Genomic DNA, 14,675 nt, shown 5'->3' on the forward strand with positions numbered 1-14,675 from the left:
GAGGAGGAAATCGCTCTTAGAGAAGTTCATCAAGCTTGGTAAAATTTAGCATTAGTGAAGAAGAGGAAGACCCTTAAGAATATGGACTAGCATAATGGCAGCATCACTGGGCTCAAGGGTGACACAATTATGAGGATGGCACAGGGAGTGGTTCATTCGTTTGTGCATAGGGTTGTTATAAGTCTGAATCAACTCTATGACACTTAAATAACAACAATATCAGAGACTCTTAGTATAGCACTGTATGATAAGCACTGCATTGCTAACTGCAAGATCGGCAGTTCAAAACAGCTATGGATCCTTGGAAACTATACAGGCTCACTATGAGACAGCACAAATTCAACAATTAATCATAATAATGTTGTTGTTAGGTGCCATTGAGTCAGTACTGACTCATAGTAACCCTATGCACAACAGAATGAAACACTGCCTGATCCTGGGACTATCTCACAATTGTTGCCACGTTTGACCCCGCTAATGCTGCCATTTTGCCAATCCATCTCGCTGGGGGTCTTCCTCTTATTATCTGACCCTCCATCTTAATATGATATCCTTTTTCAGCAACCGGTCCTTCCTGAAAATATGTCCGAAGTATGAGAGATGAAGTTTGGCCATCCTGGCCTCCAAGAAGCACTCTGGCTGCACTTCTTCCAACACAGATTGGTTTGGTCTTTTGGTAGACCATGGAACTTTCAATATTCTCATGCAATACCATAACTCAAAAGCATCAATTCTTTTACGGTCTTCCTTATTCACAGTCCACCTTTCACATGCATATAAGGTGATTGAAAATACCATGGCTTGGGTCAAGCAGTCTTAGTCCTCAAGCTGACTTATTTCCTCTTCAACAATTTCAAAAGGTCTTGTGCAGCGAATTTACCTAATGCAATACGTTGCTTGATTTCTTGACTGCTGCTTCCATGAGTTTTGATAGTTGATCCAAGAAGAATGAAGTCCATGACAACTTCAATCTTTTCTCCTTTGATAAGAATGTTGTTTATCGGTCCAGTGGTGAGGATTTTTGTTTTCTTTACATTGAGATGCAATCCATACAGAAGGCTGTGCTCTTTGATCGTCATCAGTATTTTAAGTCCTCTTCACTTTCAGCAAGCAAGCTTGTATTATCTGCATATCTCAGGTTGTTAATGAGTCTTCCTCCAAACCTGATGCCATGTTTTTCTTCATATAACCCAGCTTCTCAGATTATTTGCTCAGCATACAGGTTGAATCAGTATGGGGAAATAATACAACCTTGTTGCACACATTTTCTAATTTTACACCATTCAGTGTTCCCATGTTCTGTTCAAACAACTGCCTCTTGGTCAGTGTACAGATTCCTCATGAGCAAAATTAAGTATTCAGGAATACTCATACTTCTCAATGTTGTCCATAGCTTGTTGTGATACACACAATCAAAAGTCTTTGCGTAGTCAATAAATCACAGGTAAACATCTTTCTGGTATTCTCTGCTTTCAGCCAAGATCCATTGGACATCAGCTATGATATCCCCCATTCAACGTCCTCTTTTGAATCTGGCTTAAACCTATGGAAGTTCTATATCAATGTATGCTTATAGCCATTTCTATATTATCTTTAGTAAAAACTTTACTCGCATGGGACATTAAAGATATTGTCTGATGAGTTCCATGTTTTGTTGGGTCACCTCTCTTTGGAATGGGCACAAATATGGATCTCTTTCAATCAGTCAGCCAGATAGTTGTCTTCCAAATTTCTTGGCATAGCTGAGTGAGTGACTCCTGTGCTGTCTCACTTTCTTGAAAGATTTATATTTGTTTTCCATCAATTCCTGATGTCTTGTTCTTTGCCAATTCCTTCAATGCACCTTGGACTTCCTCCTTCAGTGGCATTGGCTCTTGATCATATGCTACCTCTTGAAACGGTTGAATATCAACCATGTTCTTTTAGTACAGTGACTCTGTGTATTCCTTCCATCTTCTTTTGATGCTTTCTGCATCATTCAATAATTTGCCCAGAGAATCTTTTCAGTAATGAAAGTCAAGGCTTGAATTTTTCCTCAGTTCACCCAGCTTGAAAAATGCTGAGCATGTTTTCTCCTTTGGTTTTCTGACTCCAGATCTTTGCACAATTCATTGTAATATTTGACTTTGTCTTCTCGAGCTGACCATTGAAATTTTCTGTTCAGCTCTTGGACATCCTCATTTCTTCCATTTGTTTTAGTATCTCTACGCTGGAGAGCAAGTTTCAGTGTCTCTTCTGATATCCATTTTGATCTTTTCCTTCTTTCTTGTCTTCTTATGACTTTTTGCTTCTTTCCTGTATGAAGTTCTTTATGTCATCCCACAACTTTTCTGGTCTTCTGTCTTTAGTGTTTAATGTATCAAATCTGTTCTTCAGATGATCTCTGAATTCAGGTGGGATATATTTAAGGTCATATTTTGGCTCTTGTGGACATTTTCTTCAGACTCAGTTTGAATTTGCATATGACAAAAATGTCAGAGTAAAAGGAGCCCTAATGGTACTGTGGTTTAGACACTGAGCTGCTAACTGCAAGGTCAGTAGCTCAAACAAACATTATTACAAGGGAGCAAGATGAATCTGTCTGTCTTGTAAAGATTTGTTATTATTGTATTAGGTGGCATTGAGTTGGCTCAGACTCAACCCTGTATACGGTTTCCAAGGAGCAGCTAATGAGATTGAACTGCCAGCCTTGTGGTTCAAATCCATCTTACAGTGGAGTATTTTTATCCTACAGTGCCACTCCAGGACAGAACAGTCAAAATTTTAAGGCTCTTAGCTTTACTGACAAAGAAGTAGGCCAAACTTCCATTTTATTTCTGTTCTACTTTTTACTTTGTTTAAAGTCAACCTCTAGAAGGGCTGGCTGCTCTTAAGTTTAGGGAGACATGTGAACTCCCAAGCCCATGGACATTGACATAGCCACTGGAGGCTAGAGTTGAAAGTGAAGCAACCATCTTGTGCGAAATTGAGGGAGGCATGCAAGAACTCCCAAACTTAACTACATGACCTCACTTGGATAGCTTGCTGACCAGAATTCAACCATATAAAGATAAAGAAGTCTGATGCAGGGAGCAAGCATAAATTGCTACAATTTGATGGACTGGACCTTTATTTATGGATGTAATTGCTCAAACTTCCAACTGAAAAGGAAGAATTCTTCATAACAAGGATCAAGTTTGCCTCCTCAGTACACTGGGTTTGCTAGGGATGGGCAACTTAGACATTGGCTATCAAAAATGGGGGGCTACACAGGCACAAAAGTGGTTGGCTTACAAGCTTTCATGAGTGCTTAGTTTCAGAACAAGAGGGATAAAGTCAACTCCACACTGAATTGTTTTCCTCATGTCCAGATGGTTCTGGTGAAAGGGAATGGGGGAGGATGGGGACAGGATTTTATGATTCATTTGTGTGTAACTGTTATCAGGACTAACAGTGATCATCACAACTGTAAATGCAGAAGATGTTTAACTAAAAGTGGGGAACAGTTAATCTTTCATTTCAGGTACAGAGGATCCTAGGACCATCAAGAGCATGAATGGAGCATGGGAGCCTAAGCAGAAAAGAAGCAACAGCAGAGACAGTGGCAGAGGCAATGGCATACAAAGATAGAGTGGCTGAGGACTCTAGACCCATAGAATGAGAAAGCTTGTGTGCCTGTGGGTAGAAGGCTGGCTAGCAAAATGTGTCCTTTGGACATTTAAATGAATATTTTCTGTGTGGTATGTGTACATTAAAAAAAATGGGGGAACAGAGGTAAATACTGTGAACTAATGGTACATGGAGGGGATTGTAGTCATTACAATGAAACAAATATGATTTATTGAATGCAAAACTGATGATCTGCACCTTTTACTCAATTCACAATAAAAGCTTTCAAACAACAAAAAAAGTTAACCTCTGTAATGCCTTCACAAGTAACAGAAGAGGGCATAGCAAGAATATGATTATGCTTAAGTAAAGAGGAAATGTTTGAGGAATTATATGATACGTTTTGCCTAAAGTTGTTATTGTTCTAGGAGAGTACAGGATAAAACCACATTTTACTTAAAATTGCTTTGTTTTCAGAAAGTACATAAGTCAGACCATTTTCTGCTTAAGACAGTTTGTACTAAGACTACTCCCAGGAAGATATGTCCATATATGGAATGCGTTGTTGTGAGTAAAAGTCTTATGACCAGGACTTGTCATCATCCTGAAACTATTTTATAACATTAATCATATTTCCTAATTTTTTAAAAAATGTCAACCAACTTAAACAAAAAGCAGTATAAAAATCCTATCCCTTGAGATCATTTAGAACAGGGAGCATTTAGCACCTTGGTACTTAACAACAACAACAACAACAAATTTAGCACCTTGCTTAGTGTTTCCCCAGCTATGGTTGTTCTTTATTCTCACTAAAATACTCCCTTGCTTTTGATTTTAAACAGATTTTGAGATCTTTAGTTCCACAACATTTTGGGAGTTAAAGCTGTGATTTTTTTAGATTTACAAGAACTCTAAAGGAAAGATGAAAAGGTAAGGAGTGGAGGGAGAGGCAGTGAAACAAGATCAATGGAAACAGAACAATCAGAACAGAAATACTGGAAATGTTAAAGCATTGTGAAAAATATAACCAATGTGACTGAACAATTAGTAAGTTGTTGTTAAATGTCGTTCAGTTGATTCTGACCCATAGTGACCCTGTATAGGGTTTCTGAGGAGCAGCTGGTGAGCTTGAATCACCGACCTTGCAGTTCAAATGGCTTTGCAGTCTGGCACATTTACCCACAGTGCCACATTTGTGTAGATGTTGTTAAACGGAAACGTAATTTGCTATATAAACTTTCATAGAAAACACTATATATATATAAATTCAATGTATCCACTCAACATCCTTTATTAGTCAACTATCATTCTAGATTTCCTTACTTCTCTGGATACTACTACAGAGCTTAGAGGCTCATTTTGTTGTTTGGTATGTAGAATTAATTTCGACTCATTGAGACTTTATGTACAATAGAACAAAACACTGTCTGGTCCAGACCCATCTTCAACCTTTCCTATGCTTGGACCAATTATTGCAGCAACTGTGTGAAATCATCTGAGAATCTTTCACAAGCATGATGGTCTTCACCAGGGACTAGTGCCTCTGAATGACATGTCCAAAAGTCATGAAACGAAGTCTCACCATCCCCACTTCTAGAGCACCTAGGTGTACTTCTTACAACTTAGATTTACTACTTTTGACAGTCCATGGTGTGTATATATTTTTCGTCAACACTATAAGTTCTGGTGTGGTGCTATAGGATAAGCACTGGACAGCAAGGTCAGTTTGAACCACAAAGTCAGTCGTTCAAGCCCACCAGTCGCTCCTTGGAAACTGTTGATCTTGGTTCATCAGTCCTACAGCTACATAAGTCAGAAGCATCCATGCTGACATCTGACTCATGGACTTAGGACTTGCCCACCTCTCCAACTGTGTAAGTCATTTCCTTGATGTAAACCAAACTGCCTAATGCAATACAATTAAAGAGGCTGTTTGATTTTTTCACTGCTGCTTCCATGTGTGTTGAATGTGGATTCAAACAAAATGAAGTCTTTGACAACTTCACTCTCTTCTACATTTATAATGATTCCATTGGTCCAGATTTTTGTTTTCTTTACATTTAGGTACAATCCATTCTGAAGGATGTAGTCTTTGATCTTTACCAATAAGTGTTTCAATTTTTCATTGCTTTCAGCAAGCAAGGTTTCATCAATTGCATATTGCAGGTTGTTAATGAGTCTGCCTCTAATCCTGATGTCACATTTTTTATATAATCCAGCCTCTTGGATTACTTGCTTAGCATACAGATTGCTTTTCTGATTTAAAACCATTCAGTATTCCCATTTTCTATACAGGTCTTTGTACAGGCCAGTACCTGGCCACCAGCACATAGCCTTTCTCTTTCCATGAGTCTAGAGTTCTCATCTCTGATTCCTTTTCTGGTGTCACTGCTTCTCTGAATAGGACCCCACATTCTGCTCATGCTTGTCTCTCTGGATAGTCCTAGGGTCCTCTGTTCCTGGAATGTAAGATTAATTACTTCCCACTTTTTGTTACAAAACTTCTACCTTTACATTTATGACAGTTGCAATTAGACTTGATAACAATTGAATCATAAGAATCTTATCCCCATCTTTTTCACCCAACCCGTCTTGTTGTTGTGAAATGCCGTTGAGTAGGTTCCGACCCATAGCAACCCTGTATAGGGTTTCTGAGGAACAGCTGGTGAGCTTGAACTGCCAACCTTGCAGTTCAAACAGCTTTGCAGTCTGGTGTATTAGACCCATCTAGACAAGATGAAAACTATTCAGTAGGGAGTCTACCTTCTGCTGCACACTCAGAAACTAAACTCCCTCTTGAAAACTTGTAAGCCAGTCACTTCGTGCCTTTATATCTGCCCCCCATTTTGAGTAGCCAATGTCTAAGTTGCCCATCCCTGTCAACTCTGTGTCCCAAGGGGGTGGGAGTGATCCTCGCTGTAAAGATTTGTTCCCTTTTTTGAGTTTCTACATCCATAAGTATAGGTCGAGTTCATCGAATTGTAGCAATTTACACTTGTTTCCTTTATAAAAAAAAATGTTTTTATCTTCCTGAAGTCAAGTTTGGATTATCAAGCCATCGAAGCTAGGTCAAATGGATACTATCTACAAGTTTGGGCAGTCTTGTGCATCTTCCCTCAATTCATATCATCTGGACACAGATGGCTTGAGCCATCTGTGGGATCAGGAGTTCCCAGGTCTTACCACACTTCAGACCAACAAGCCCATCCTCTTATCTCTCTCATCTCTAGGCCGACAGGAGTCTAATGAAACGTGGTCGAACTCAGCACATATATTCATTGCTGCCTTTCCCCCTCTTCTACTCACCAGCAGAGCAACGTTGTGATCAGCAAGTTTACATGCCTGCTCATGTGTTCCTCTTGGAGAGGAGTTTGTTCTGAAGGGACTCGATTACTTGCCTTGATGATTCCATGGTGAGCAACTTTCTTGTTCTTGTAGTAGCCCATCAGACTACCATTTCTGTTTTGGATTTTTACTTCTGGTCTTTCTTTCAAGAAGTAGCTTCTGTTCCACTAGCTATTCCAGGCTGGTCTGCTTGTCCTTTCAAGTGGGAATGTCTCACCTCAGAAGGTTCTGTATGGGGCTCAGGTGAGGAGGTATTATACACTACATAGGCTCCACAAGAAACCTATTTCTAGAACCTCTTTTAGATATTCCAATGAGATACAGGCTGAATATAGGCTTGTTGTTGTTGTTAAGTACCGTGGAGTTAGTTCTAACTCATAGTGACCCTGAACAGGGTTTCCGAGGCTGTAAATCTTTATGGGAGTGGAAAGCCTCATCTTTCTCCCACAGAACAGCTGGTAGTTTCGAACTGTCAACCTTAAGCTTAGCAATCTGATTCGTAACCACTACACTACTAGAGCTCCTTGAAGACAGGCTTACAAGCTTTCTAATCATGTTTCCTGATACTGCTTTCTATCCCACTCAAGTGTCTATTTTACAATAGTAGGCAAGGGAAACCAATATTTATAAGACAGTGAAGCATCTTAACAATATTTTCCATCTTTTACGCATTCAGACTATGCCTCAATCCCTATATCACAGAGCCCTGCTGTTCCAAGGTTGAGCATACATCATTATTTACCTCTGTCCCATTTAGCCCATGCAAAACTGCCTCAGTGTTCCCCTATCTACCCTGTTCTTCTAGACCCCTCCCCTTTCTTGTGTATTGCCCTCCCCAACACCTGAACTATGATGTGTCTATCCCCTATACTGTGCTCTATCGTCCCCTTCTCTGGTAAACAACAAAGAATTTTTTATTTCCCTGTTAGTATGAGTATCTTTCTTAAGCTTTTACAATAATGGTCTTATGTAATATCTGTCCTTTTGTGACTAATTTCACTCAGCATAATGTTCTCAAGGTTCATTCATGTTATGTGATGGCTTGCAAGTTCTGTGTTATTGTTCAAGGTAGCATAATAGTCCATTGTGTGTATGTACCAAAATTTGTTTCTCCATTCTTCCACTGATGGGCACTTAGGCTTTCTCCATCTTTTTGCTATTGTAAATAGTGCTGCTGTGAACATTGGTGTGATATATCTACTCGTGTTATGGCTCATATTTCTTGTGACTATATATTAGTAGAGGAATTATTGGTGGCTCATAAGATATTTCTATTTTCAACTTTCTAAGGAAGCACCATACTGTTTTCCAGAGTGGCTGGACCATTTTGCATTCCCACCAGCAATGTAGGAGGGTCCCATTCTCTCCACATCCTTGTCAGCATTTATTGGCCTCTGTTTTTTCTGAACTTCACTGTTATTGTTGGTGTGAGATGATATCTCATTGTTGTTTTGATTTGCATGCTTCTCCTTGGAAACCCTATGCAGGGTCGCTATAGGTTAGAATCGACTTGACGGCACTTAACAACAAATGGCTTATGATTGTGAACATTTCTTCATATATTTGTAGACTGCCTGAATCTCTTCCTTGGTTAAGTGTCTGTTCATGTCCTGTACCCATTTTTTAATTGGGTTATTTGTCTTTTTCTTGTAGAGTTGTTGTAATTTCCTATAGATTTTAGAAATTAGTCCCTTGTCTGATATGTCATTGCAAAAGATTGTTTCCCATTCTGTGGGCTCCCCTTTTACTCTTTTGAATACTATAAGTCCTTGATCATATGGTATCTCTTGAAATGACTGAACATCAATCAATGCTTTTTATTACAGTGACTGTGTATTCCTTCCATCCTATTTGATGCTGCCTGTGTAATTCAATATTTTGTCCACAGAATCCTTCAATACTGAAACCCAAGGCTTACATTTTTTCCTTTAGTTCTGTAAGCTTGAAGAATGCTAAGCGTATTTTTCCCTTTTGGTTTTGTAACTTCAGCTCTGTGCACTTTACATTATAATATCTAAATTTGTCTCCTTAAGCTGCCCTTTAAATTTTCTGTTCAGCTCTGTTACTTCATCATTTAGTCTATTCACTTTAACTTTTCACATTCAAGAGCAAGTTGCAGAGTCTCTTCTGACATTCACTTTGGTCCTTTCTTTTTTTTTACTCCCCGACTTTTTAATAATCTTTTGCTTTCTTCATGTTTGATGTTCTTGATGTCACTCCACAATTCTGTTGATCATCAGCAATTAGTCTCTAATCTATTAAAATCTTTTCTTGAGATGGTCTCTAAATTCATGTGGATTATAATCAACATCATAGTCTGATTCTCACGGACTTGTACTAACTTTCTTCAGTTTCAATCCGAACTTGCTTATGAGCAAGTTTGTTTCACAGTTGGCACCTTACTTTTTTGTTTCTTATTTTCAAATTCAAGTTAACAGTAATTACCAATGCCTCTTGAAATTATGTTTGATCAGTTTTCAGACTGGTAGAATTTTTCAATTACATTATCATTGGTTTTAGTGGTTGGTGGGTAAAATTGATTAACAGCTGTGTTAACAACTAGTTTTTCTAGGTATATGAATATCATACTATCACAGACAGCAGTATACTTCAAGATAGATTTTTAATTGTTTTTTTTTTTTGACAATGAATGTGATACCATTCCTCTTCAATTTGTTGTTCCTAGCGTAATAAACCATATGACTGTCTAATTAAAAATGGCCAATATCAATTGATTTTAGCTCACTATTGCCTAGTATATCAATCTTTATACATTCGATTTAGCTTTTGACAACTTCCAGTTTTCCTAGATTTAAACTTTGTATATTTCACGTTCAAATTTTTAATGGATGTAAGCAGTTGTTTATTCTCATTTTGAATTGTGTCTTATCAGCTTTCAGGACCTTCATTTGCTGATACAGTAGCAACAGAAGTGGCAGCAGTAGTGGTGGCATGAAGAAACAGAACAGCTGCAAGCTTCCCAACTCACAAGCCAAGGAAAGCTGAGTGCTTAAGGCCAGGAGGCTGGCTTGCAGAGTGTGCCCTATGGGTATTACAGATTGGCTAAAAGAGCTTTGTAATACTTGCCTGTACAGGATAGAGACCAAGAGTTCACATGGCTGAGAGTCCAAAAGCATGCCTACAGTATGGCAGAAAAGAGATGTTCCAGAATGGAGAACTGCTGCATCCTGAGTTGCTTCTGATCTTGAATTGTATCCTGTTCACTACCTTAATAAATCCCATAATCATGAGTATTGTCTCTGAGTTCTGTGTGACCACTGCAATGGATTATCAACCCCATCAGAGAAGTAAGGAGTCCTGGCTGCATTTCAAACTCACCAGTCAATCCTGAGAAATGCTATATGGGGTTGCTATGAGTCAGAACCAATTTGATGGCACTTAACAACATGAGGATGCTATGGGAGGGCTGGTTAGTGTCAGAATAGGGTAGAAAGGTTGCATGGTGGAGACTATGTCTGACTTCTGTCTCATAGGAATAAACCTTGGGCTGATTTTGAGTTTGATTCTCCTTTACCCTTGTGTAGCCAGAGGAAGTCACACATGTACTCCAAATCAATTGTGCAACAGTAAATAAATTTCAAGTAACAAGTATAGTGTAAGTTGCTGCTGTTGCTTTACTGTTAAGTGCCGTTGAGTTGGTTCCAACTTATAGCAACCCTGTATAGGATTTCCAAGGAGTGGCTGTAGGTCATCATAAATCAAAATGAACTTGATAGAAACTAACAAAAACATCCATAGAATGGTACAAAATATAAAGAGTGGTACTACTGATATGATGTTCATATACTGAATGTGAAAAAAATTAGGTTATTAAATTGTGCATACGATCCCTGTTTTACTAAAATATTTAAATACACAATTATATAACTGAGTTATGTACTTACAAAGGTAAAAATGAATCCACCGCCATCAAATTGATTCCAACTCATAGCAACCCTAAAATACTGAGTACTGGCTACAGAATTTTAAGGTTGAAAATCTTTGCAGAAACAGATTGCTTTATCTTTCTCCCTTGGTCTGGTATTGGGTTCAAACAGCTGACTTTTTGATTAGTAGCCCAACACTTAATCCACTGTGCTACCATGGTTGCTAAAGTTAACACAGTTGTTAAATGCTGTTGAGTTGGTTCTGACTCGTAACAACCCTGTATAGGGTTTTCTAAGAGCAACTGGTGCGTTTGAACCTTGTGGTTAGCAATCCAGTACTTATCCTATAGCACCCATACGAAGAGTCAAAAGTTAACAATAGTTATTTCTAAATAATAAGATTTTCATTTTCCATTTGATATATTTTTATACTTTCTATAGTTTTTTGAAGGCTTCTGATGTGGTACTGAAGTATCAGCACTGGACTGCAAACCACAAGGTAAACGTCGAAAACCCTATGCAATGAGTCAGAACCATCTCAATGGTACTTGGAAACAACAAAACAGTGCTTTTATTACCTAAAAAAAAAAAAAAAAAAAACTTCCGTTTTGAAATAAAGAGAAATAACATCTTGAAACCAAGTAAAGCATTACCATTTTAAACAGCAAAATCAATAACTTCTCAAGAAATAAGAAGGACCAAATAAGAGCCCACAAGTACAAATGTTTGGAGAAAAAAATTCATTTAAACTAAGTAACAGATGAAGATAGTAAAATAAAAATTTTTTTAAAGTGGTATAAAAAAATTCTTGAATAAGTTCAAAAGCAAAACATTATTTTATAAGGCAAAGTAAGAGGCATTAAGAAAAATAGAAAAGAAACAGCAAAATACTATTTAACAACTGATAATTTCATATTTAAATGACTACAGCACAGATCTCATTTAAAAAATATATTTGGTAATTTAATATTTTACTCTGAAGTCTATTAATGAATAATTATTAAACCAAAAGTATAATATAGTATTAAATAGTCTAATTTTTAAAAGTCTTCTAAAAGAATTTATTTTCTTCCCTAACTGGTATTTTTAATATCATGGTGCATCCTTAACCAGGACCTGATCAATCATATATATTGATGGTGGTGGTGGTTATGTGCAGAGAAGCTTAATAAAAAGGTAGGAAAAAACACCCCCCAAAAGTTTGTTATTATCAGCTGACTAGAAGAAAAATAATTTATTATAAAATAATTAAACTCATTTTTTAAAATACCTAAGTTGTTTGCGTAGTTGCTCAATTTCCACATTTTGTTCAGTTACTGTTTTCAGAAATTGTTGGTTGGTCTGTCAAAAGCAAAGATAGAAATATTCAATATTAGAACATCCAAGGACTTTGTCTTCAAAGACTAAATATAAACATCTAACATAATCACAGAAAAATGAAAATCATAACAACACTTTTTGAAGGTAAACTGTCTTCCAGTCAGTCTTTCCTTACCTTTATCAATTCAGTCTACATTGGCATTTTGTGGTCACTGAGCTTTCTCTGATCATCTGAGCTCATTTTTTTTGTATATTGTAAAGCAATACTAAAAATCTATTACACAAATGAAGTATGAGTTTAAATGGGAATAAGCAATATTTTCACAATAGCCTATGTTCTGTGTTCAGGGTCTCAATTCTTGTCTAGGGTACTACAAAATGTTCACATCTCAACCTTGTTCTTCTTCTCGTTATGTGCCGTGGAGTCGGTTCCGACTCATAGTGACCCTGCATAGGGTTTCCGAGGTTGTAAATCGTTAGGGGAGCAGAAAGCCTCATCTTTCTCCAGCAGAACAGCTGGTAGTTTCAAACTGCTGACTGTGAGATTAGCAGCCTGATTCGTAACCTCTATGCTATCAGAGCTCCTTAGCTCAACCTTACACAACTATAAAGCAATCCTTATAATATCTCTCTAGAACGGAGCTTTAAAAAGTTTGTTTAAAAATGTCATTATCTTTAAATTCTATTCTTCCATGAACTTTTTAAAACCCCTCATACACTCATGCCATCTCACAGCTTTGCTTAAAAGCCATTTATAGCTTCCAAATGTATATACTCAATAACATTTTGTGGCATATAAAGAAATTTATGATCTGTGTTTAATTAACCTTCCATTTTCGAACTCCTGCTTTCCCTAGCATATCATCTGCATGCCTACTGTGCCAAACTGCTCACTATCATAGTTCTCTCTGAGATGTCCTCAACTGCTTGCACTCACCCTTCAACATCTGCTCAGTTGCATGGTTATTAGTATTGAAAAGGCTTCCCTAGGTGATTCACTTACTCTCACAATTAACACTTTCCTTTTTAGGAACAGAATATTCTAGGTACGGTGAAAAATGTCTTTGCTGAGACATAAGTGCTTCATGATTGCTTCTTGATCTTGAGAGACAGATTACTGTAGAGCAGAATTTAGTATTCAATTCAAAGATTTAAGACAAATTATGAATTAGACATCAACTATCATATGCAGAGAACAATTAAATAATGAGAGCTAGGTAAATCATACCACATCAAAACTATTAAATACAAAACCAAACTATAAAACTGAAGCAACATTGAGCAGGAAGCAGAGGAGACGTAATTGCTATATACCAATAATACATAGTATATATTATATTAAAAAGAATAGTGAGAATGTTTTGTATTGTTCCAAAAGGGAAAACCACAAATCACTGAGAGGAAATCTGAGGTGAGAGATTTAAGCTTTCTAATAATCAGTATTCAGAGGAAGAGGATCACTTAGAAAGTGATAAAACTTCTTATAGGGATATTTAAGAAGAGATGATTACTTAATGGAAAAGAATTTAATATAGAACGGTGCCAGTATTATCTGGGGGAATAGATGGCTTCTAATATATTTTCAAAATCTGTGAGGCTATCTCAACTACTTCAATCCAACCTAATTCATGTCTTTGACTCCTACAGTATCTACAATGTACAATTATTGATTGGAATTAGCAATAATTTATATATTTTTTATTATTTAGGAGAACCCCAGGTGTAAATGACACAGAGTAATTAAGGGAAGTATAAATTGGAATTATGCATTTTAAGAAAGTAGTATATAGTACTCAGGCATTTATCTTCTAGCACACCTAGCTGGAACTCAACAACTGCATCTGGATATAGCTCTGTTAATTTTGCATTTGTGATACCATGCATAATTATTATATTAATTTTATATAATAAAGACATTTATAAGGGTCTAAGGAAGTATTCCTTTCAAGCATGATCTATTTTAGTTCCTTATTTGCTGTTTATTTCGTGTGTCATTTCTATTTTTCCGAATAGATACAGGCTTTGTGGAATAGGCACAGACTTTCCTTACAATTTAGAGAAACTATAACATTGTTTTGGCCAAGTGGCAGCATTGATGGGCTCAAGTATGGCAACAACAGTGAGGTTGGCCCAGGATCGGGCAGTGTTTCATTTTGCTGTGCATAGGGTTGCTATGGATCGGTACTGACTTGATGGCACCTAACAACAACAACAATAACATTGAAAGAAACTTAGTATGCAACTAATAAATATTTTTAGGTTATGTCAAAGAAATGAAAGAACTTCACACAAGATTATAATTTCACAGGGAAAAATTCTCTAGTAAATGAGAACTCTCTGTATTTAAAGGTATAGTACATAAAAGAATATGTAAACTTATACAACCTTGGAACGGCAGGGCTCTGAGATACAGGGACTGAGTCATGATTGGAATGGGGGGGTATCATATTAGGATGCTGGAATGTTTCTTTATTACATGACTAATCAAGGGGCTGGAGTTTTAGTCTGTGTTACAGGTCAAAAGCTCTCCAGTAT

At 37.2% G+C, this 14,675-nt stretch overlaps 1 protein-coding gene across 1 annotated transcript in view; it reads right to left on the reverse strand.

Moving 5' to 3' along the window:
- SCLT1 (sodium channel and clathrin linker 1) overlaps positions 1 to 14,675 on the reverse strand; it is a 272,952-nt gene that overhangs the window by 213,694 nt on the left and 44,583 nt on the right. Inside the window, exon 7 of the mRNA XM_006873207.1 lies at positions 12,091 to 12,161. Coding sequence (XP_006873269.1) covers positions 12,091 to 12,161 — 71 coding nt within the window. The remainder of the gene's footprint in view (positions 1 to 12,090; positions 12,162 to 14,675) is intronic.

Source organism: Chrysochloris asiatica, unplaced genomic scaffold (assembly GCF_000296735.1).
Source record: "Chrysochloris asiatica unplaced genomic scaffold, ChrAsi1.0 scaffold00229, whole genome shotgun sequence".
NCBI lineage: Eukaryota > Metazoa > Chordata > Mammalia > Afrosoricida > Chrysochloridae > Chrysochloris > Chrysochloris asiatica.